General features: G+C 36.3%; 1 protein-coding gene across 8 annotated transcripts in view; it reads left to right on the plus strand.

Annotated features, from left to right (window-relative positions):
• Nucleotides 1-626: 626 nt before the first annotated feature.
• Nucleotides 627-26,214, plus strand: part of LOC145685686 (MBT domain-containing protein 1-like) — a 70,282-nt gene continuing 44,694 nt past the window's right edge. For 3 of the 8 annotated variants that reach the window (XM_081758098.1, XM_081758101.1, XM_081758099.1), the window contains exons 1-6: nt 1,193-1,274; nt 9,129-9,271; nt 14,823-15,036; nt 19,656-19,798; nt 22,423-22,695; nt 23,912-24,041. In XM_081758098.1, coding sequence (XP_081614224.1) covers nt 1,208-1,274; nt 9,129-9,271; nt 14,823-15,036; nt 19,656-19,798; nt 22,423-22,695; nt 23,912-24,041 — 970 coding nt within the window. In that variant the 5' untranslated portion in view covers nt 1,193-1,207. Of the gene's footprint in view, nt 777-838; nt 1,159-1,192; nt 1,275-6,893; nt 7,024-9,128; nt 9,272-14,822; nt 15,037-19,655; nt 19,799-22,422; nt 22,696-23,911; nt 24,042-26,214 lie in introns of those variants that run through there. The other 5 variants (XM_081758104.1, XM_081758100.1, XM_081758103.1 and 2 more) reach the window with 5 other exon arrangements.

The following is a 26,214-nucleotide window of genomic DNA, read 5'->3' on the forward strand; positions in this document are numbered from 1 at the left end:
CGTTTGGTGCCATTTGGGAGAGGTCGGGGGCAACTTCAGGCACATATGTTTAAGACAGTTTTGCGCCGATGCGTTCGTATAATAAAGATTCCTAAATATTTTGTCTGGATGTTATGCAACCCAAAACTTAAAATTTATATTTTTCTCAGTAGTTATCCACAGACTGAAATGAAATCTTCGAGTTTTAATTCCCACGGTTATGCCAAATAGGCTAAAGGAGATGGTGATGAGAAATGAGTGAAATGAAGAAAGTGGGAGGAAACTCACGAGTACGGTTTTTGTCCACTACAAAGTTGGGAGTTGGGATCGAACCAACGACCCCAAGCACCGGAGGTGAACGCTCTAGCACTGAGCTACCGCGCTCCCTACTCACAGACTGATATGTTTTTGTTTTATAGTAAGGGTTTCTACTACTGCTACTACTACTACTACTACTACTACTACTACTACTACTACTACTACTACTACTACTACTACTACTACTACTACTACTAGAATAATAATAATAATAATAATTGTTTCTGCAAAGAGAATAACTCAAATAGTAATTTTATAATTTAGTTCTCTGAAAGATTTCGATGTATTTCTTCTTTCATCCTTAAATATTTGCTTAGTACTAATAGCAATAGGCCTATGTGAAAATGTTTCTTTGTAATCTTTTAGATTTGAGGCGGAAGATCTCCGACCAGACCGAGAGCGAAACCGCGCATCCAGAGATCACTCGCTTTATTAGCTGGATGGTGCATTCTGGAGTTTTCGGAAGCAAGCAATAGCTTGTAAGCAATGTATAATATTTTCTGAAGCATTCACAGTGTGTTATATTTCATATCTGAGTGATTTCAAGATTTGCGGATGATTGTAACAGGAACAAATTTTCGATTTGTATGATTAGCGTAGTTGCGTTTGCGCGTAGCTCTAGTTGTTTGTGTGTGAGCTTGCTTGCTTGTACGGACGAGTTTATAGTTCCCAAAGTATATGTGCATTGATGCAGAATTCAGTGTGTAAAGTGAGACAATGTTTACTATAAAACAAATTTTCTATTAGCAGTAAGAGATGTATATATTGAACTTCGGGTTTAGGTAACATAAAGTCTTGTAAATATTACTTTATACGTAAACAAAATAAATTCCTTTGTCATGGAAATGGCGACTGGGGATGGTATGTACGTCGTAATATTTTGAATGTAGTTTTGTGCTTGTTTTCATGGATGTTTAGTTGTATCTGGGAAACACTTTCACCGTCTGACTATGTAGTGCACTACATACCAAACAAAGGCTAGTATTCATATCACAGATTCGCGTACGCTAAGGAAATTAATTGTTATTCAGTGTCTTATCGGTAGCTTTGTTACCAGCGTAAGTACTCATTGATCAATTACGGTGGCGCAGGTATTGCACTTTGCTTGTTTGAACAATATGGTAAATTAGTAAAAAATATATACAATTTTAGCTATTTAACTTCAAAAAGAATTATGAGGCAAAAGTTATTTCGTAAAGGCTTATCAGGTGTACATCCTTTTAAGTAAAGAAAATAATAACTTAGTAAATACACTACAACATATTAACACGAATGTTTTCAGTAATAATCACCTAGCAAAATGATTTTTTACATAATATACAGTAAATACACACGAAATCTAATAATAAAGCCTTGTACTGTAAGTACATAGGCTACGTTTCTCTTCTGTATTTTGAAATGACGTGTGAAGGTTACCTTTGCTCTTCAGGGCTCGATTGCCAGATACTTCTGTATCATCAAAAAAAGGCAGAATGCTATTTTATAAAATGCACATTTAAATAAATCTTGAGCCTACAGTTTAAATTTTAATACTATCTTAAACACACTAGGAAATTCTCGGCTAAATTTCAAGGTACTATATTAGGTTAGATTGTTTTGTGGTAAAGTTCCGATTGTAGTGGTCACAATCATCGACTGAGATGTGTTGCAAAAGCAAGAAATAAAAGAACATAGACATAGATTAACCTAACCTACTCTAACGGAGCTTACAAGCTTTTAATACGTTGGTAATAAGTAAACTAATATTGTATATAGTAGGCACCCTTCTGTAACACAATAGTCATCGAGATCGACTGTTTCAGTCCTAGAAGAATTGATTGTCCTAAACAGTCTAGAGAATGAATTCCTTCGGAAGAATTTACAGAAATCGTGTCAAATTAACTGAATTTCCTCATCGCACTAATTCACAAGATAATTACATAATTAAAAATGTAACAAGCTAAGCGAAATCTGAATTACAAAAACAGAGGCAAGTCTTCATTTTAGGTAGTTGGTTGAAGGGATTGATTTCTAAGTTGATTTTTCGGTACAATTCCGTAGACGTTCCAAAGAAGAATTATTTCCTCAGGAATCGCATTAAAATCATGATGATCCTTGCTGTAATTCTTTCTATTATTTTCAGATCAATATGAAGTTATAATTTTAGGACTGTGCCAGCTTTCTTTATCATGTCCCTAAAAGAATTAAAATTTCTAGTATACAGTAGTTAGGCCTATTAGAGGAATAATAATGACAAAAGTACACCATAGACCATGACACAAAATTTCAGATCTGAATTCACTAGCTAGATCGAAGAGTTTAGTCGCCATTTTTTCTTCGCAATTCGAAGGTAAAAGCCAAATGCCTCTGCTCCCTGCCATAAGCTAGTGGAGTAATATATGAGAGCCAGATTACTAAAACTCCATCGTTTGGTTGGATTTCTGTTACGCGCCTTTTCAGCATTGAGGCTGTATGAGACGTTGTCCTATAGTTTACGGTGAAATCCAAACCATCGTAATGCGTACAGATTTTAAGGCTTTCCCATCAATAATCGAATCCGGGACCTTGAATACCAACGTGTGCGACCTAGCAACTAGACCAGTGATTTTCACCTTGGGGCGGCCCCTCACCTCGTGTGGAGGCGTGAAGATTGAGGAAAGGAGCCAGAGCAACAGATAGAAATGTAGCAAACAAGAGGGAGTCCCGAGCGGTAGCGAGGAGTTGCGTCCGTAGGGAGGAGGCGCACCAGCGACGGTGGGTATATGCGTAAAAGAGATCGTTTACTACGGCTCACTGTAAGTCACAATACCGACTGCGGAGCTGTCGATGGATTTGGAGGAGATACTAAATGCCATTCGAAACGTACACCAAAAACTTGAAGACGGGTGCTTAAATAGATGCACGATCAGCATATTATCGAGAAGAATACGCGTAATGTGAAGCAGTACAAAAAGAAACCGCAGAGTAATTTAGATATGGACACTTGTTCTGTATCAAAATTGAAATACAGGAAATGACACTTCTAACTAAGTGAAATAAAGAACAAGGAATAATTAGCCAATATTTCAACTTCAGTTACATAATTTTATTCTAATGACACTCCCAGGAATTGTCATTATCATTCTGCTTATAGCCACGGCCACCAATAAACTTTTCGTAAGAAACAGCTCTTTCCGCAAGCACAACCACAAGTGACCATAAAAGTCTTTTCTCCACGTGCTGAGGGACAGAGTTCTCACATTTTTTTTTTCTTGAAATTGAGTTGACACCATAGGTTCTTTCTCCTAGAGAAAGCTACTGAGAAAACCTTAGTAAGAAGTATGTTAAATGATACAGTGCCTACAACATAATTCAAATAGGACGAAAACATCAAAACTGAACACGAATAGTTCATGATTTTTTTTAAAGACTTACTTATCTACATTATTATAAAAAGATTAAAGTGACTTACTCATCAAACCTAAGTCAAACTACTATATTAGATAGAAACATGAATTTAGTGGCCACGCGTAACGTTGTCGCTAACGCTCTCAGTTTTGGTGCGAGTGGCCTCGGGTTCGATTCCCGGTGGGGACACGGTCGAAAAAAGTGTAGAAGCTTTCTCAGGCCAGCCATCCAGAATGAGGTTTTCCTCATTCACACCAGGCAAGTGCTGAGATGGTACCTGACATATAGATCCCAAGCCGCTTTCTTCCTTCCCGTTCCTTGAATAGTGTAATCGCTAGTGATGTCATCCCTCATACGTGAGGAGCTAACATTGGACATAGATGACGAAAGCTCAGAAATCTAATTCCTAATCCCCGAAACATGAATTTGTACAGAATGTGCCTTTGTCACAAAAGCAAAGACTAAGAATTAATATATTTATAACTAACATATTTAAAATATGTTCTATTAGGGAGTGAAAGAGGGTTCAAGTGTTTTTTTTTTTTTTTTTTTTTTTTTTGCTAAGAATAGAATATTTCACGAATCCTTGATTTTTTTTTTAATTCCGTTGCTGAGAAGGGAAATAGGATCATTTTCCATAATGTTATGATTTTAGTTTTATTCAAGAGATGTGCTCATGTACTTAGGCAATTAAAAACAAACATTAGTGCAAAATATCAGCAAAATTGTAGATTTGATTAGCACTTGGTTGATAAATCTGTCAGTACACGAAACGTAAAAATAAAATTAAAAACAGGCTATTGTAAAAATGATGAATGTAAATACATTACTTTTGCATTGAAATCAGTGTAATTCAATTGCTTGCAAATGTCTCACAAGAAAGCGTATCCTAAGTTTAGTGACTTGGGCTGGGTTTATTGGCTGGGGAGCCAATAAATAGGCAGTATTAAAGAAATGTTGTTTAGATTTATTGTATGTTAATCCGATATCTGATCTGCTTTCACTTGAGTAAGTCTACTGGTTTGGGACGCGCGAAGACTATTTAACTCAGTCTTGACTAGTGTTGTCAACGAGACGAGACGTCTTGTTAAGTTTGAAAATGTCTCGTCTTGATTTTCAAAGAATGCTTTTCCGCCTCGTCTCGATTTTTTTTTATCTTGTTCAGTAGTTGTATATTCTTGACTTTTAAAAGTAATCTTGGTAACTTTTTGCATTTAGCAATAGGGATAAATTTAAATGCTTTATAGGGATAGGTATTAAATAATTAGCATTAATTAAAAAGGATGCATATTGCCCAGGTTGCTTAACCAATGTTAATGTCGAAACAGTCTGTACCTAGGTCGGCCAGGGTTTGAGCTCCACCTACAGCCCCCTAGAAAGTTTCACTTCTTTGTTGGTATATATATATACACAGGTTGGTAAGAAACTATTTGAACAAACTTCGGGAGCTGATTGCTGACACCGAAACAAGCAAAGAAGTCCTGTGGAACTTTGCTCAGTGAGGTATAGTTTGGACCACCCTGTACACAGGGTGTTAATGAACTATATCGACAAACTATAAGAGGTGATTCCTCACGTCAAAATAAGAGAAAAAGTTCATATGTACACTCATGTCCAAAATGATTGTCGCATATCTATAACTGTCTTCTTGTAAGAATATAATTTGATAATGATTTTGCTGGGTGCTTTTAATACTTATACTATGTGTATAATTGGGAAATGTATATTTGTGGTAAATTTCATAGGAAAAGAATTATAAATACGGAAATTAGAATGAGTAAAACAAAATGTTGCTAAATGGACAAGAAAATTTTATTTTCGTTTAATTGTTCTTATTTACTGTTCTTTTGACATGAAATTTGCCACATTCATGTCTTTGCCGATTATACAGGTATACTAACATTATAAGAAATACCGGACGAATTCGTTATCAAATTATATTCCTACAACAACATATTTATAAACATGCGACAATAATTTTCTACATGAGTGTGCCTATAGCGAAAAGTGCATAGTTTCAGAGCTAGGGCTAAATCGCGAAAAAGCTAAATTTCAATAGACCCTGTTTCGAATTCCAGAAAATGCGAATGGTGGTTCTTATCAGCGTAAAGGATGCCACGCATACACAATACAAAGGTGCATATTTCATCAATTGTCAATAAGTGTACAGGGTATTCCCTATAGGGTGTAATTCTCAGATATGTTTTCAATAGAGTTTTCAGATATACCCTGATTTCAAAAAGGGTCCAGAGTAAGCAGAAGGTAAACCTTGACAACAATGGACATCCAATGTTTCGGAGGGAAGTCGGAAGTGTTTGGAATTGGCAGATCCATGTTTCTTTGTGTTCGGAATAACGTGTGATGATATGTATTTCGTCACGGTATAATATGCCCTATGTAATCTCTTTCTTTGTCAATTGTATGTGAGAGATACTGGCGACCATCATTTTTAGATTGGCGAGTGCGTTGGACTTTAAAATTTTGCGCCCTATATATATATATATATATCAGATAGCTTTGCTTCTATGTCATTTTCGGCCTTCGGATAATGAATCATAAAGAGTAAACGAAATATATTGTATTGCTAGTAGTAATAAAATAAAATAAAATTGTCGCCTATTACTTTAGCTGTATATGAAATCTTACAACAATTGTCTACATAGGAAATTGTGTGTGAAATAGGGAATTATGTTTAAAAAAAATCTTGCGATTATTTATTCGCCTGTTCGTGAATACAAATATTTTGAACAAGAAAAATCTTAATTGAACAACAAACGGCCATAAATTTTACAAGGTGCATGATCATAAAAATAAGAGAATATAAAAAGAGTATGAAGTACTGCCTTATTTTGAAAAGCGTTACTCCTGATCTAAGTCAGTATGGTCTGTTGACGAATCCGTTATTTCCACTAAAACTCTCCTTGAGTTATTGAAAACAGACTGAAGATCTCTGTAATTACCTTCAATATCCTCCACATGTCTTATGTAATTTCTCCGATTTTCACACTAATTTTGCTAAATGCACTAGCGGTATTTTAATAGACACCAGTTTTGGTAGGGGTGCAGCTTTCAAATTTTGGGATGCTACTGTCCGTTTCAATTGTGACCATACGATTTCAATTGGGTTAAGTACGCAACGATATGGAGGTACTCTTAAAACAACATGCTCATTTGATGCCACCAGTACGTCTTATTGCTTACCTTTTTCTTCTTTTGTTTGCAGGCAGTTGTTCCTCAATAATTTGGAGAAGAAAAAGTATTATCGGGACCGGATTAGGTATAGCGATATTGTGAATTCGCATGTAAAAGAGTTTCTTTTCTCTACGAAGAATTAGGCTTCGAAATAACTATACGACTATGGTAAGGGGCATCAGTCAAAACTTTGACTCTTCTAAGCGTTGTAGTATGGCATTTTCAAACCAATGCTCAAAAATTTCTGCGTTTATTGTTCCATGATAGTCAGTAGGATTATCAAGATATTTTTTTAAGAGTTATAAATAAAGCACTATCCACAAAACCAAATGGGCCACCACAGTGCATAATAACGATCCTTTCCCTTTTTCTGTCTGAAGTGGCAACTGTGCAATTGTCAGAGTTGTCGGACCAATTTTTCATTTGGCGTGTGTTGCTATTGTACCAAGTTTCGCCTAAATACACGTCAGTATTTCACGGAAGGGTAAAGTGCTGCAACATGTGAACAAGTTCCCGCATGCAACACACCTAATAAGTGTGATAAAAGCTCTTATTGACGTAGAAAACCTGGAAGAGTGAGGGAATTTTAAGTACGAACTTCTCAGAATCTTTTTTTTTTAATTTTTTTATTTCATTAGTATTATTATTATTTATTTATTTTTTTATTCCCGGCTGGTACTGAATATTTCATAAAATAAATTAGTTTTTTTGTAACTCTTCTGTCTAAACACACACTATATACACACAGTCTGGTCGAAAGTTTTGTTCCAAACATGTATAAAAAATGCCAGTAGTTAGAAATCATGTATGAAAATAATCTAGCATTGTTGTAAAACCCAAAATCAATTTAATTCAAAACCTAATGTTGGTTTTATTACAACATTATTGTCCATTGTTCCTTGGAGAGTGAAGATGGAATCAGGAAAGAAAAGAGATCGTGTTGCTGTTTTGGTCCTACACAAGCACGGACACCCTCCGACAACAATCTTTAAGTTACTGCAAAAACTGAAATTCTTTTTATCGCACCATGTAGCGATATAATGGAACTTTGTCTGTTGAGAATAAGCCTCGCACTGGTAGACCTGCTCCGTTAGGACATCAGTGTCATTAAGACGAGACAGAGAAGGCAAGAATCGCTGGAAATCCGGTCCGTAAGCTGAAACTTATGTCCCTGCAAATGAACATGCCGCAATCATCAATGAAGACTAGAAGGATAGGCCAGCGGTTAAATTATCACTTGATGAGAATGCGTTGTGTTGTGACAGATCAAAGTTACCCTTGCAGCAGTGCGCAGATAACAATCATCAGCAGATTTTGTTCACAATTGAAGAACACTTCAACAGAGAGTCGAACAAGGGCATCATCTTGCATCAGTGATGGTTTGGGTGGTTATCTTCCTGAGTCCCACTGGCATCTATTTTTGCCAAAAGATGTGAAAACGGGGTCCAAACTGTATCAGGACATTCTCAAGAGAGGGGTGAAACTCCTTGGCAGCAGTATGTCCAAAAATAAACCTTGGTTGTTCAACAGGACTTAGCACCAACTTACAAGGCGAAGACGATGCAGGAGTAGGTTCCTCGCAACAAAATTGAGTTCATCCCCATCGAAGAATGACCTCGTCCAGTCCAGACTTAAATCCTTTTTGACTATATTTAGAGAAGGTGTATGCTCAACCTCACATGACTGTGGACCTCTTGAACTCTTCTATAGTAAAAGCAGTGTCTGATTCAGACATAAATGTGTTCCATGCTGCCATTGTTGATAGGCTGCGTCGTTTACGAGTCTGTGTCCAGGTACGGACATTTTGCATAGCTGCAGTACCCATTGGTTTGGATTCGTCATTTACCATTTTACATTTCTTTCTTTCCATATTTCGTTTCATTTTTATGGTCTGCTAACCTTGAGACAGAACTTTTGACCATACTCTGTACATTTACATGCATACCAGATGAGGAACCTCTGGTCGGGAAAAGTATAGTTGCTCTTTTACTCTATATCTGGCAATTTGTGAAATTCTTGCTCCTCAAATAAGTGAGATCCCTACATAACTTTCGGTCAGCAAGTTTTGGTAGGCGTAAAGTTACAAGATTTTCAGTATAGTGTTCTCGAACCAATTTTAGGTTGTAGCACATTATAAGGCATGAACTTCAGTTTAACGCAACTGTTAGCAAGTAAGGAACAATCAAAAACAGTAAAAGTGAAAAATGTTGTATTTCAATTATAAATATCGTTCCCAGATTTTGTCTTTAACCAGTTGACCAACATGTTTTCAGATATGGAAATGCTATGGATGAATGATGACTTGTTGCAGACATCTGATCCAAATGATGTGTTGTTGGAGTCGCAGTCTGAACACCCGTTCTTCGCTGACAGTCCTCACGTCATGGAAGACTACAGGGAAGAGAAGGATCCCCTGGTGAGTACATTGCTGTCTTTCTTTGCTAACGAGAAGATAGAAGACGATAACTGAAAAGGGAAAACATGGTAGGCTGATGGATTGGATGTCTCCCGTTTAGGTGCTTTCTATTTCCCTTGCTTGGTAAACCTGCTTGTTTTTGTCCAGTTATCCAACTTTCGAGGCTTTTCTGTTTTATTAACATATGAAGGGTTTCATGTTTGCCTGTACCATATATATGCAAGTTTCTACTACTATATGTGCAAGTTTCACAAAAATGCAACCACCAAGGTACTGTTTAATATTATTGTGTCGACGAATTCAGTTCGTTAAGAAGGCGAATTGTACGTCGTCCTGGAAGAGACAGATATCAGAATAGAAAACTAAATCGGAATTAAGTGTGGTTATTTTTCGCCTTAATCGTTCGTTCTTGAAGTCAACATCTTCAATGTTTGTAATCCACTTATCGGGGGGGGGGGGGGGGGGGTATGAGATGGTCCTGCGTGATAACGTATACGCCGGGTTCTAGTCTCGGCGTGATTCAAAGCCTGCGTAATTGAGTTTCCGTTTTTCATAACTTTGATATTACGTAAGATATTAGCAAAGACTATTTGTACATCTTTAAGGTTGTATTTATTTCACTTTTACTTGGTCATAATAATAATTACAGAGTACAAAGCAGACAATAGGTCAGATAACCATGTAGTACCCAATGTTATAATTTCGTCAACTTGCACTGTTTTCTTCTAATAAGGTGTCAATAAAGATAAGAGTAGGTGTAGTCGCTAACGCTCTCGCCTTCGGTGCGAGCTGTCCCGGGTTCGATTCCCGGTGGGGACACTCGATTGAAAACGTTTGAAAAGCTTTTTAAAGCTAGTCATCCTGAATGAGGTTTCCCTGGGTTTTCCTCATTCACACCAGCAATTGCCGGGTGGTACCTAACATAGGTCCCACGCCACTTCGTTCGTCCCCCGTAGTGAGATCACTGAGGGACATCATCTCTTATATGACAGGCTAAATGGCCATAGATGCCGAAAGCCCAGAAATCTAAATCCTAAAAAGTAGGAAATTTTAGATACTATAAATGATGTAATAAACAAATAGGGAAAGTAGCGTATACATAATAAAGCTGCAAATTGTGAACGTAGACTGAAAGTATTTGAGAACAAGATCCTGAGACAAATATTCGGACCCAAGAGGAACGGGAATGGGGAATGGCGGGAACTTCATAACGAGGAACTACATAATTTGTACGGTTTACTACCAAACATTGTTAGGGTCACCAAATCTAGGAGGCTTACATGGGCAGGCCATGTAGCCAGAATGGAAGAAAATTAGGAACGCTTTCAAAGTTTTAACTGGAAGTCCAATCGGAAAACGACTATTAGGAAGACCTAGGCGCAAATGGGAGGATAATATTAAGATGGACCCCATAGAAATAGGAATACAAAGTAGAAACTGGATCCAATTGACAAAGGATAGAAGTCAGTGGAGAGCTTTTGTGAACGCGGCATTGAATCTCCGTGTTCCACAGGCGAAGCAAAGAGAGATCTGATGCTTCAGAAGATTGTTGAAAACTGTAAAAAAAAGACCTTGGTGGTTGTTGTAGCACTTTGACATTTTCTGCTGTGTCCTTTCAATGTTCTTCCATGTTTTGCTTGTTAAATGTCCACAAACACTACCCTTATTGTATATGTAAATGCACATTATGAAGCCATAGACATAGATAACTATTCGGAACATTTGGAAACTAATATTTGTTTCGGAAAGAACATTTAGAGCTTTTACAAAGCTGTGAGTAATAGGCAGTTATATTTAGATTATAATTACTTTTCCTAAATGAATTACAATTTCCATTTAAGTTCTGAAATTGTAGTTGTCATCTTTAAAAGGTGTCAACCTTTTTGGCCAGGTCATTAAGACTAAGATTAAATAAAACTACGGCCCTTAATTTTTTGTTGGTGCATGTGTTCTAAACTTGAATGGAAATATCGTTGAGGGAAAAGTATTCGTATTATTCATTAAAACTAAGTGGGTTGTCGTGCTGTCATGTGTTACTTGGCATTTTTAACACTTATTTCACAGGTAAGATCGGGCTACATTGGTTGCTGACAGGTGCGCTAAATGTGGGGTGGTTGTAACTATCAAACAGTGTTTTTGATTTAATGTGCATCATAAGAATTTGCAGTTGCGACGACTGAAGGAAAGAATATCTCAATTACGAAGTTCAGAGGTACTGTCAGTAAAAATATAGTTCAGACGGATGACGTAGTTACGGATCTTTTCTCTTAGCTTCTCAATGGATTCATTACGTTCATGAAATGAGCAGTGTGTTATTAAAATATTGTGAAAAACAGATGTATCTGTGACTGATGAAGCCTAGGACAAACTGCTTAAGCTTAGGAACTTGAAATGTGGACAGTACATGGGATTTGTAACGTAGAGGTACCACTAAGGATGAATTTTTGGAAAATTGACGTGGAAGAAAGAGAGGGGGGAGTATTTTGGAGTTACAGTTATTATAAGAAAGGTATCCTTATTCCGGTTCACTGAGATGACCGTTTCGAGATTTCTGTATGAAATAGGCAGAAAAAGAATGCAAAATATTGTCAATAATAATACATTGCAACATTTCATATTTTAACGTAATTTATAATAAAAGTGGTTGGGAAATGTTTGAAGCAGAGCTCTCTCCAGATATAATTAATATTTTAATGAACCTTATGTTTATGAATCACCTTCAGTCAAATTATCCTCCTTTATTAATTTCGTTGAAGGTGACTGGTTAGTTGGGTATGAAGAACAAATCGTTCTGTTCATATCGCTTTCAGTCAAACTTTAAGGAATCATCCGCATGTCAAACGGGAGATCGGGATTCAGTTCTCCGCCAGCCCACGATTAGAGTTTTCTGTCGGTATTCCAATGGTTTTTGCTTGTTGGATTGAAATTTATAGAGTCCTCTTCAGCACTGAACTTATATGAGACGTCGATCTACATACAGTTTAAGGTTGAACCCGAATCGCAGTAATGCGTTCAGATTTTTAAGGCTATGCTCTCCCATTGCGGATCGAACCCGGAGCCCCGTGCACCAAAGTCGCTCGTACTTGCCATTAGACAAGCGAGAAAAGTTTAGTTGATTTTGAGTTTAGCATCCCTTTCAGCAGCGAGTCGATCCGAACATGAGCTCCAGCCGGGAATCGAACCCGGGTCTCCCAAGCCAAAGGCGTTTAGCCACGAAGGAGCTTGACAAGCGAGAAGAGCTAGAGTATTAATTACCTCCTATACCCATTCAATTAGCATTTCATTGAAGATGTAATGAAGAATTTGTGAGGAGCTTATACTAGTACATGAAGTATTTTCTTAACCAAAAAAAAAAGAAAAAAAAGAAAGAAAAGAAAAATGTACTATGTAGCTAAGAGCTTCGTTATAAGGAAGCTTTCAAAGCTCGGTATCAGAGCGTTTATATGTAAGATGTTGAACAGTTTTTGTGATATACGTGTATGAAAGTGCTACCAAAATAAACTTCAGTTTCTCGTCTTTGATAGATCACAGGTAAAAAGAAGAAAAGTAGGGAACATGAAATCAAAGATAACGCCCAATCGTGAAAATGATAGGAGAGAAGAATGATAGGAAAATAAATATTGTTAAAAAGCTTTGTCATCCTGTTGGTAAACTAAATTAAGGAGATGAGTGTGTATTACGTATGTCAGAATCTTGATTTGATTTGAATTTTAGTTCAGCGTCCCTTTCAGCAGCGCAGCTATATGAGACGTAGACGTAGAGCTTAACGTGGTATCCGAACCACAGGAGCTTCCGCCGGGAATCAAACCCGCGTCTCCCACGCCAAAGGCGCGTACACTAACCGCTTAACCACGAGGAAACTCTACATATGTCAGAACCTTGTGGCATCAGAAATATCCATCTCAACTATGAAGGAGAATATTGCTATTGTTCAAATATTGCAACGAAGGCTTCAGTAGAAATGTAGCATCATTTATAAGTGTATACGCAACAATAGAACCGTGGATTACTCCTTTGGAATATTTAGAGAAGTGCATACTTTTATTTTGTCTTCAAATTTTTTACTTGCTTCTCTGATAAAATCCATGTTAAAGATGGGTGACTTGTATTCTTTTGTACTAATACGAATAGATATCGAATTATAAGATGGGAGGACAGCCAAGAAGTGAGTTTAAGTTACATCATTCTGCAGTTGGTTCAGGTTAAAAAACAACATTTGAAAATTAAATTTGCTGTTTTACGTTCCACGTGTATGCCCTTTAAGCTAAAGTGGACGATTAATGAAAGTGAATGATCATTAAATAATTTATGAAATTAAAATATGGGAGAAAACCCAGGGATCCTTCGCACCCAAGGTAAATGCTCTACCACTGAACTATCATGCCCCTACAGACAACGTCTCAAGATATTCGGCAAATCCATTGCGCCTTTACTGAAATATTACACCCATTCATTCTGTCTTAGTCGCTAAGGCGTCTCAACCTACCAACCTAAGAGGAAGGGCTTATTCTATCGTTGTATCCCCGTCCAAATTCACTTAGGCTTTAGCGAAGCTGCTGTCAAATGGGTGCCTGGTGAAATCAGGGGGAAAGGACGGCTGCGAGTCACGGAAATGTGGAACATTACATTCAGTCCGCCCATGGACTATATTTGCTTGTCCCGACTCTATACTCACTCTGCTTTAATTCGGTATCATTTACGAGGCTTATCCGTGAAGTAAGGTTATAACCCCTGTAGACAGAGAAGTAATATTTTCGTACGCAAGTTGGCTATGCTGACTTTCACTATCAGCCATCCACTTCCACCATAGGCTGTTTCACATTGTTATATTTAGTTTAATGAAGTAGTAACACATGTTTGCTATGGTTGCACCGATTTAGAATTTCAGCACATGTGCAGTACGCTCTGTCATACATTTTTTCCAATCACGAGGTAAGCACCCTGCGAATACTTAAAAAGCGCTTGTTCCCGTTTATGAAAACATTATGAATCAACAAATGGTATCGTGAACACTTCCGGGACGATGAAGAAATCAAGAACAATATTGAAATGTGGTTCCATAGCAGGCGCTGTAATTCTATGACTGTGGAGTACAAAAGCTAGTACTCCAATTTAACAAGTGTTTACGTATTGGCGGTAGTAATGTTAAACAATAACCCTTGTATCATGAAACACATTGCAACAGACATTTTGTCAAATACACATTTTTTGGATGTCATTGTAATCTTACTTCCCGACGCGACTCTTATGCAAAGAGTGATAGCAACATTTTCTTTTTTCTAATAATATTGGCAGTAAGAAGAATACTCAGCATGTGTCGACTTTTGGCTTAAAATTCTAGTAAGAAATCAATTCCTAATATATGCCATAAAATACGACAGTAATTGAAAACTACGAGGGTTAAGTAGAGAAAATTGGTGACTGACTTAGCCAATTCTTATGATGCACATGAAATCAGACTCCCTGTGTATTGCTACTGTTTGAAACATTCGAGTTAAAAAAAGAAAAAGCAAAAAGATCCGATTGAAAGCTGGTTAAATTTGTCTCTTAGGCAATGGAAAGCTTGATGATGATGGATGATTACGATTCATATGACGTCCAACCAAAGTTCATGTCAAGTATAGCCACACAGACAGCAAGTCAACCGTCTAAATCAACTAAGAAAATCAAGCCTATCAGACATCCAGGATTGGTTCTCAAGACCCCAATTGCCTACCAGAGGGATTCCGATATCAAGGCCATCCCTATTAAACCGGAAGGAATGGGTGAGTAGCTGTTTTCTCTTCTCCCTTTTCTTCTTTTGTACAGATGCTTGTTGTAGATATGTGTAGCTTCTGGGTACTTTCACTTTGTATTCTTGTAATGCCATAGAACCATACGCGTAAAAGTAGCAGAATTAAGCAATCTAAAAATCCTGAACCTTTTTCAAATTACAAGCAGTAGACACTGTTTTAAAATTAATTTCGTGTACAGTATATTTATTATATTGTGTATTCATGCATTTAGTTATACAAAGAAATATTTTTTCTTTATTTCGTTGAAGTAGAAGTGAAATTAACATTATGACTTCAGACCCAAGGCCATGTGAGATGTAGCCCTACTATTAACATATGTAGGGTCTGAATACAGCATCTTTCGTCAGGTGTGAAATTCAGAACAGCACCGTTGGTAGATCTTGGCTGTTCGGAAACTCCGTTCCTTTGTAAAAATGAATTGATATAAATTTAGCATTTAATAAAGCACAAATTCATTATATTACAAAATAATAAAATAGTAATGCTCCCATCATAAGTATTTCATTTTGAGTGTTGAAGCAACTTCCATTGTAGATCTGTTGAGCTTTAGGTTTGACTCTTGTTCTGGCTAATTTTAACACTTTGTATATTTTTAATAATTCCTACGCTTTGTGTCGTAGGAAGAGGGATTAAACGAAATATGAAATATGAGGAAATCGTATAAATATTTCTAGTACAATTCAATGGGACGAGATAGTTTTCTTTTATTGCTACAAAAGTATAAATTCGTTTTTCAAGTAACAGTTTTCATTCTCGAAAGATATATTCAAATATAAAGGGAGAAATATCAGAAAGTTTCTTCTCTGAATGCAGCCGAATATGGTTAACATGTCGTATCCTTTTACCAGTGTATGTTGCTTCCCGAATCTGAAGTAAATACATTTTAATTCAAGTAGCTTCATGATTCTACCCTGACAACAAAATTCTGGAGCATCTGGAAATCAAACTGTGAATTGCAGTGAACTAGGTGAGGTAGAATTTGGCTGTGCCGTAATCGTTTGAGAATAAGAATTTATAATTGAATCGCCAAATGATAAATGATTTCTAAATAGAAATGACGTATTATATAGTTCCTTTATGACATCCATGCTTAGAGTTTATGTAACTGTTTGTAGTATGTTTGTGCAGCACAACTTCTTTTTCTTCAAACTTTGCATTGTATCTGTATGTGTATGTCTTCTATTAGTTTCCCTGTGTAAAGTAATTTAGTTAAATAAATGTAGTTATATCCATAACAATAATTTTGTATTTTAAAACATGTATGCATTAGATATCTTTATATTATGAGTTATGTGGAAAAACCTAAAATAGCATGTTAATTAATTTACCAAGTTTTCCAGATTCAAAATAAAACGATTTTATAAATTACTTTCCGAACAATTCGAAACTCTTGCTTAAGTATACGTGTAACAAAAATTATGTAGTGAAACGTTTATCGCACTATCTTTACAGTTTACAGAATACCTTTCATATATGTGAAGAGCTTATTCCCAACTAAAAGATTAAGAGTGCTCGTGATGACCATAGAACCATGAATATGCGTATGGTTTGGATCTTATAGTATACTGTAAGTGTCGTGTTATAGACCTATGTTGTAGATGGACTTCTTCCAACAGTTAGTTTTAATTCGGAATTTTAATATCACTTGTAATAATCGAGGAAACGTGACTCTGCAGTTGAAATGTGGGAACCTAACCATATGTGTATATACTAAGACAATGCGTGCTAACAGTTCGTTAATTCGGGATTTCAGGAACTTGAAATATGTTACAATTAAATACATGAACTGAAAACACTAGAAAATGTAGTCGAAATAATATTATAGTTGTTGTGTTTATCATACAACCTTTATTCCTAATAGGCGACAATAATAAGATGTGACAAATATCACTACTCACCCGGAATGATTCCAAATTTGAACCTTGAATCTGGGGACAACCTATATATTACCTGAAAGGGCTTGTCAAGCAAGTTCCAAAACAGGTTTCACTTCATTGCCCGGAGAACATGGCAGAACCTCTTCACGAGATATTGGAAATTCACTAACACGCCGTAGAGTGATCATTAGGGAGTGTGAATTATGGGGCTCTCATACCTTAAAAACAAAGGCCAAGTACTGGCAGCACCATCTTGCCAGGACCGTGACGTGTGAGTTAACATGGCAAACAACATGCAGCCGAAGCCTTGTCGTGGCAAGAAGGCTTAAACCCTGAAGAGTGACCAATCAGGTCTATATAGCTACAACGACGGAGCTTTTCGGATCGAGTAAATGAGCTCAAATTACCATCATGACTAGTTTTCATCTAATCATTAGCTCAAAATGTGTTGAACTCTTTTGTATTCTGTGACTTATCAAACAGCTTATCTAGAGGAGCAGTTGACGAATATATAATCAACGTACTGATCTGACAATGTATATAGGTGAAATGGAGGAAAATATAAAAATTGAAATACCGAATATGTTAATAATGAGTCACACTAGTTGTGAAACCGAATGACATGCTGCTGACTGGATATTATGAATGCTTTTCTCAACTTTATAGGTCCACTAATATAGGATATTTATATAGATATTTTTATAAAAAGGCCTTGTGTCCATCTTAAACACAAATTAAACATGACTTTGTTACAAGGCTGTCTGTATTCTTTATTATAAATTAACAAGAAATGTTACAGTTTCGGAAGTATATCACTTCCTTCTTCAGACTACTACCCCAACTGAATTAGGAAGTGGAAAGAAGCGAAGAGGATAAAAGAAGTGTACGTTAAAGCTATGAACTTGAATAGTAGTTTGAGTATTAATGAAGAATGGGAAGACATTTTGAAAAGAGAAGAAAGAAGAAAGGAAAAAAAGTAAAATATAAGGACAATATAGGGTAAAATTTTATTTATATGTTTTTCAATATTCACGTAGTTAATTAGTAATCAATATTCAGGTAGAAAATTTAGTGTTCAATATTAGAAAATTTCAATATTTAGATAGTTAATTAGTATTTAATTTGGTTAATACATGTTAAAAGAAATATAAAGATTAATTAACAATGTATTATTTCTGTTAAGAGTTTAAAATTGTCACAACAATGGGCATATATTTTGAATTTTAATGAAAATTGTAAAAATGATTCTTGATTGGTAGAGATAACAAATTATGTTACGTTATCTATGATTTCAGTTGGAATAGTAGTCTGAAGAAGGAAGTGATATACTTCCGAAACTGTAACATTTCTTGTTAATTTATAATAAAGAATAGAGACAGCCTTGTAATAAAGTCATGTTTAATTTGTGTTTAGGATATTTATAGTGAAATAATTATTATTATTATTTTTTTTTTTTTTTTTTGGTTTTATTAACTTGATATAGGATATAATTGGGTAGTGCATAATATATTCTTAATCTAATAGTCATGCGGAGTACTTTGATCTGTTCTATATGTTTTCCCCCTGAAGTGGTGGAGTCACTTCCGGGCAAGGAATTGAAACCTGTTTTGAAACTTGTTCGACAAACCCTTTCAGGAAATATATAGGTTGTCCCCAGATTCAAGGTTCAAATTTGGAATCATCCGTAGTCAGTTTGAAATTAGAAGTTAAGCTGTGCACAAAATATAGCACTGGGAGAGAAAGAGAAGCATTTCCACTTTATATACCTCTTAGTTCGCAAATTCTTAGCCTCAACTAATATTGACCAAGATAGGAATATATTTTAGTTTAAAAATGCCTGGAGTAATATACAGGGCGTTTGAAAACAACACCGACAATGTTTGGGAGGTGATTCCTGACACCAAGATAAGAGAAAAAGTATAGACCAACCTGGGTGCACAAATGCTTCCTTTCGGAGTTATAGGCTGCCGAAAACATGATAAAATGAAATTCAAAAGTTTATAGCACCGTAGTCGGGTCAAGGCTTCACTTACGAAATAGTATGTGCACTATCTAAATATCCAAGTTTCAGAATTTTCCGGTACTTCTGTGACAATTATTATGGAGGTAGTTGGTGAGTAGTTCAAATTATAGGCCTGTAGCCAAACTTCCTCTATAAAAATTGTTTCGTGACTACCTTAGGATTGTGAAACATGTATTTTTGGATAGTGCACATACCAGTTCCTAAGTGAAGTCTTGACCCGAATATGTTAGGTCCCATAATTTTGGAGCTATGGACCTTTAAAGTTCTTTCTTCTTCTTCTTTCTTCATGTTCTCATGTTTTCGGCAGTCTATAACTGAAAGGAAGCATTTGTGCACCCAGGTTAGTCTATACTTTTTGTGTTATCTTGGTGTCAGGAATCACCTCCCAAACGTTGTCGGTGTTGTTTTCAAACACCCTGTATATACACATTTCTCAACAGGGCTTTTCATAGTTCTTTGGCTGGAACACTTACTTTCGTGTCCCATCTTCTAATTCTAGTAAAAATGCAATTGAATACAAATCCGGTTAATAAAAGTGGATCTTGTTTTAATAGTGGGTAGGCTAATTATGTTGAGATGTGACTAATTCGCCCGCGTCCCGTGGAAACAGTGTTATGTGGTGTTACGTAATTTAAATAGTTAGCCTTCTGCATATATTTTTGTAAGAGTATTTTTATTTTTATTTTCAGCTGTATGTGAAAAATGCGGAGCGATTGGTGTGAAACATGCCTTCTATACAAAAGAAAGAAAATTTTGTAGTCTTGCGTGTGCTCGAGGCTACAATAATGATTTAGAGTTCCAAAATAGCTCGAGGACGGACATCGTGAATAATGTAAGTTACTGTATTTTCAAGTGCTTTTGAAATTAACACAAATCGAGAATATAACTGTATTGTTGTGGATCAGGAGAATGTTTCGACAATCTTCTTGAGACTTCGTCCATATAACTTCCTGGTACACAACACATTCGAGCATTGTATTTATCACATTCTTTCATTCTTCCTTCTTGTGTTTCGAAAACAATTCTGTATAATACTTATGATCCTTGATGAGCGCTGCTCACTAATTCTGGGTTTGTACATTCCTCTTTCATACAGAAACGTATTCCATTTGTGTTGGGTACAAGGCACTCAGAATATTGGCGCACTTTCTGACTTTAATATGAGGTTGACGCCTGTTTCAATGCCTACGGAAAAATATATATATATTTGTGATTCTCTTTATTTAACTCCCTTTCTTAAACACTTTTGAGATGTTAAAGCGGTAACTTCGGTTAGAAAGTACTCTGTTGTAAGAGATTTGTCGAATAGGTTATACATTTTATTTAAATCTTCGGTGTGAACAGTCTCGGGTTCAATTCGAGGGAGAAACAATCGATCGGAAAAACAGTCACAGTCATTCTGAGAGGTTCTCACTCACACCAAGCTATTGCCGGATGGTACCTAACATAAGGTCTCAGGCCGCTTCCTTGCTTCTCCACTTTCCTGGGTAGTGTGATTACCGAAACACACCGAAAGTCCATATATATATATATATATATATATATATATATATATATATATATAATATTCCCTAATCTTGAAATATGTTTTATTTGAAGATAATTTTTCTCATTTCCTTCCTTAACACTAACTGTAAGAACATTCTACCAAACTTGTAACATTTAGTGAGCTATCTGTATCTGACATCATTCAGTACTTTTTCTTTTCCTTGAATATTTGTCGTGAAGAATCAACGAAAATGCTCACAGTATAAATTTACGTATAACACAGAGGATAAATGCCATAAATAAGTTGTAAATATTGGTTTCAAGTACTCGAGATGATTTCCACGAGTTACTTGTGGTAATGTTGAAGCTTTGGTCAATGTTTATTTTTGAGGAAAGGGGTAGGTAGAGGTAACGACACAAAAATGATCTTAATTTTTTATTTTGTTTCTCTTCATCTGCAATATTCTGAAGAGGCTGATTAATTGCAAGTTTTAGGTCAGCCTCAAGCTTTTTCCTGTCAGACACGACTCTCTCTGTCTCTCTCTCTCTCTCTCTCTCTCTCTCTCGAATTCAAAATCTAGTTCACCGAAGAAAAGCTTCTCTCAACTAAAGCAGATGAATTCGTCTGTTTCAAAATGTGCGTTGGCCATGAAATCGTAAACTTTACTTACTTTAATATTATTTCATTCCTTCCGTGTTCCTCACAGCCCAGCAATTATATTTTTAAATTCTTAATTTTGAAACTTCAGTATAGCTCTTAAGAAAATTTTTTTTTTTTTTTTTTTTTTTTTTTACTCTTTAAAATAACCATTGTTGTGAAATGATTCCTGACCTCATGGTTGCCGGAAATAAAACTTAAAATACATAATACTTGATTACAATAATTAGGCTAACAATTTAAGAATTAATTTTTCAAAAGTTATGTTTTATTTTAACATTTTATATTTTATATATTTTAAATTAAGCTTTATTATACGTTAAGAATTATTTTTTCTTCTGGACCTTCAGAAACCAAAATCATGGTTAAGGCAATAACCATCACCTAAACTATTATGCATAGAACATATGTTTATTGAACGTCCCTTTTGTATTTTATTATTTTACATAGAAATGAGTCTTAGTGCTGTCTTTTTCTGGATGGGGGCCACGGTGAATCAATGGTAGAGCGTGTGGTCGTTGGTTCAAACCCAGCGCGCGTCAAGTGAACTTTGTGGTGGACATACACCGTGTGTGTAGGTTTTCTCGGGGTTCTCCCTTATCCTACCACTTCATTCCACCATTTCCTTCATTTCTCATCCTCACCGTCTCTTTAGCCTGGACAGCGTAATCGTGGAGCGTAAAACTTAAAGATTTCATTTTATTTTTTTCTTCTGTAGGAAGAAATGATGAAGGAACTGCAAAACACGCTATCGGAAATCATACGGATAGTTGAATCGAGACATGTAAGATAGGACGACACGTCCGTTGCATAAGAAATATGAATGGGGATGTGTTATGTGCCACAGTCATTGGAGGAGAAAATAGAACATAATAATAAGTAAATTGGTTAACGATCACAGTTGGGTTGAGTTAATTAGAAGAATGACATCTATTCGCGAGCTTTTGTATCTTGTAACTGTAATAATTTACATTTAGGTTGATATTGGAGCCGTGGTGATTCAGTAGTAGAGCTTTCACCTCTGGTGTCTGGGGTCCTTGATTCGACCTCAGGTCGCGCCAAGTGAACTTTGTCGTGGACAAACATCGTGTTCTTGGGTTTTCTTGGAGTTTTCCCGTTTCCTCCCATTTTCTTCATCCACCATTTTATTCATTTCTCACCATTACCTCTCCCTTAGCCTACATGGCATAACCGTGGGACGTAAAATTGTAATTTCATTTAGGTTATTCATCAAATGCTTTTTACCATGATTTTCAGTTATCTATAATGTAGATTAGTTTGTTTCAGCTGTATTGTTTGTATAATTTCAGAGTCTAACGCAGTTAATCCAGAATCAAGTGTCGAAATCACCTCAGCAGCCAGTGGCCGCCCCACAGCCACCTCCACCACCACCAAAGAAAGAGACGATGCTGGAAGAAGAGCTACACTCGAACTCCTCTGAATCGCTTCTTCATACTCTTCCAGTGGACGAGCCACCCATCGTCGTGAAACGGAGTAAAGCTGAACTGGCCAACACATACGAGTGGAAAGCTCAGTTGTTTGAGCCTGGGTTTATTGCGGCGCCAGTTTCCTGCTTTCAGCACGTAAGTACTTTAGAATGTATACATGTAGTTGTATATTGTTTAAACTGTGTTGTATAAAGTGGGCCTGTGTTCCATTACGTCACTGGAACGTTTAAATACGAGATCTAACGGCTGTTATTATTTTATTAATGTTATTAATGGAGAAAGATAAATCCTCATGGCTATATAGTAAACGCACGCGCCTTCGGCGTGAGAGACTCAGGCTCGATTCTCGGTGGGAGCTTACATGATTCATATCCCACGGTAAGCTATAGGTTCATATAACCTCGGTGCTGAATGGGACGCTAAACTCCAAATCAAGCAACTAACCACTAATGGAGGGTCATAAGCTTCTTCACCATACTCCCCCTCTACTATCCATACAACTTTACTTACGAATTTTTCATTATTTGGAATAGTCATGGAATTGTTGAAGTGTCACCTATTCCATTGCCTCCTCCGTTTTCTATTTTTGCTCTTTCACAGTCTGAAAACGAAAACGAGTTTCTATCGGTACTACTTCCACTTTCAGTTATTAAAAAAAACGGTAAATCTTATAAATAAAATGGGATTTTCTTCACTGTGATTTTATCTGACAGCAGTTGCTTCACAGACAGAGCACTGTGTGAAGGAGAGTAATCCATTGATTATTCTTTTGTAATTGGGGTATCGTCTTTCTTTTGCGTTTTCCCAGCTTGGCCGGAACTTTCAAGTGATAGTACTGATTCACTTTCTAACCTCGTGGTACCCACCATTCAACTAGGAGAATGTCATTGATGTATGCGTTTTTCCATAGATTAACCTGCACTGGAAAGCCAGATCTCGCCACCAGTAGTGATACGTTATAACAATTCCGGATCCGCAGCCCTGTTCTCTCTGGCTTAAGTTGGAAACAAGATATTTTGGCATTTTTGTTTTTTTATCTCCTGACGTAAATTCCACTAGCAGCCAATATCATAGCGCCCATCATACGAAAGATCATATCAACTACCCTACTAATTTCTTAGGCTTAAATTAAATCTAAGAATAGAGAACTGTGTCGTTATGCAGTGACAAAAATTATATTTACCATCTGCACTAATTCAAAGACACATGTCATCTCTTCAGTAACATTCAACAATCCTAAAAAGTTCGTTCTGTTTTAATACTAAAATTCACTTCCCAGTATTATTGTTACCCAGTATTATTGTTTCTATTTATTTATTTATTTATTTATTTATTTTCTGTTGTTTTGTAGGCGCCACTGGCAGACTGTTGGGAGAATATAATCGTTGGGATGAAAGTCGAGGTAGAAAACACTGACTGTGAAAACTTCTCTGAAGCTTTCCCGGACTCCTTCTGGGTCGCCACAGTACTCAAAATTGCAGGTAATGTGCATTTCTTATTTAAATGGTATGACTAATTTACTATTTTGTATTCTATGTACATTGATAGGTTAATTTACTTCTTAGTAATTTCCTTATCATGAACTAAGTTGAAATCAGGGCGTAAACTAGCATGTGAGACGATTCTTTAGTTAAAGTGATATGAAGTTTGTCGTTATTCTTGCTCGTGTAAAAAGTATTTAGCATTTTGCTCATGAGAGATGTTAGTGTCTCTAATCGTAGGATACATGGGTCACAGCAGATCAAGTCGAACGTCATTTTGTCATTTTTGACAGCTGAAAGTCGAAGCTAGTGGACGTGCAAAAAGTGATAGAATTTAATTATCAGACGTAATTTGCTCTGTATTTTTTATACTTTTATTTCGATAAAAGCGTAACTGCTGCTGAGTAGGCTTAAAGAAATTTGCGTTTTTTATGCACAAGATATGTTATCAAAAGCCACAGCCAAAAGAGAGTTCATTCGCTTTCATTCTGAAAGTTTCGATAACCAAGATGCTCCTCGCAGTGGGCGACCAGGCACAGCAAAAGTGGGTAGTATTCAGGCGAAGTCGAGTAGGACTGGCAATGTAAACAGTCATGACATCGCCAATGACCTAAGCCGTGTTAAACCATTTGGAGAAAGGTGACTTAAAAAACTCGACGTGTGGGTGATGCCACATGATATGGACTCAAAACATTTACTTGATCGAATTTATACCTCCGAATCTCTACTGAAACGTAAAGAACTTAAGCCATTTCTAAAGCACTTGATCACGAGTTATGAAAAGTAGATAAAGCTACGACAACAATATGCGAAAAAAGATCGTAGTGGAAGCGAGAGAAGCTCCCTAATTCATGGCAAAGCTCATACTGATGTCCAGGAAGGTCATGCCGTGCGTTTGGTGGGATGAGAAGTGTATTCTGCATCACACTGCCTCTGGGCAGAACGATAGACTCAGACCTGTGCTGTCGACAATCCATGCAAGTGGTCCTAGCAATTCAAAGAAACGACCAGAACTGGTTAACTGAAAAGAGACCATGCAGACAACGTCAGATTGCATACATCTTGAACAGATCCTCAGGAATTGAGAGAACTTCGCTGGAAGGTTTTCATAATATAGCCCGTACCTCGGACCGTCAAGATTATCGTTTGTTTCGGTCTCTGCAGGACTCCCTGTTAACTTCAAAAGATGCCAGTGAAAACCACGTGATAAAATATTTTTGATCAAATACTACAGAAATTCTAGCGACGGAGTTATGGTACTGCTGGAAAAATGGCAGGTCATCGAGCAAAATAGTGCGTATGTGGTATTGTAATATTATTTTCAAATCACAATAAATGTATTCTTAGTTTTACCTCTAAAAGTTGAATACTTTTTAGACAACCTTATATTAATTACAGTAAACTTGCAACAAATATTTGTTGCTGTAATGTTCATCCTGAGAAAGAAATTAGCTTGTTCATGGGATCACGGCCCTGCGTTTAAAGTTATACAAGCATTTCTAAGGTAAAAAGTAACTTCCCGTTTGGAACAGCCGACAGGTCAAGTTGAAGGTAAGGCTCCACATTCTCTTGACTTCCGCACATTGTCCGTCGATTCTCCGGGTACCTATTTTACAAAGGCTGGTTGAGGCGCTTTTCAACGAGAGCAGATGTGTGATGTGTCATTATTATTATTATTATTATTATTATTATTATTATTATTATTATTATTATTATTATTATTATTATTATTATTATTATTATTATTATTATTATTATTAAGAAAAAGAAGAAAATTACTGCTGAGTGAGTGTAAGAAGTGTAAATTCAATGATGAAGTGGTGGTGAAGTGTGTAATTCTCTTGTCTATTGGATCCCGGTTTGAATCTCAGTAAAAGTATTGTCTCAGATGAAAAGCGAGTCAAGTTTGAATTTCACGAGAAGCAGTAAATTCCGTCTCATGTTACTGGAAAGAAGCTCCAGTTAAATTTATATGAACCAAAATCAATAACAGAGAAAATAATCACTTTTGGAAATATATATAATTTAGATACGACCTAAATATTATGTTTATTTATAACTAAGTTTCACATGCAGTTCTTAATCCCTTATACCTTAAAGAATTGAGATAAAACAAGGGAAGGACTTTTGGGAGAAAGTCAGTCAGCGTGGGGACGAAGAATAGATTCGGAAG

This window comes from Thermobia domestica, chromosome 5 (genome assembly GCF_964235325.1).
Source record: "Thermobia domestica chromosome 5, izTheDome1.hap1.1, whole genome shotgun sequence".
NCBI classification, from domain to species: domain Eukaryota; kingdom Metazoa; phylum Arthropoda; class Insecta; order Zygentoma; family Lepismatidae; genus Thermobia; species Thermobia domestica.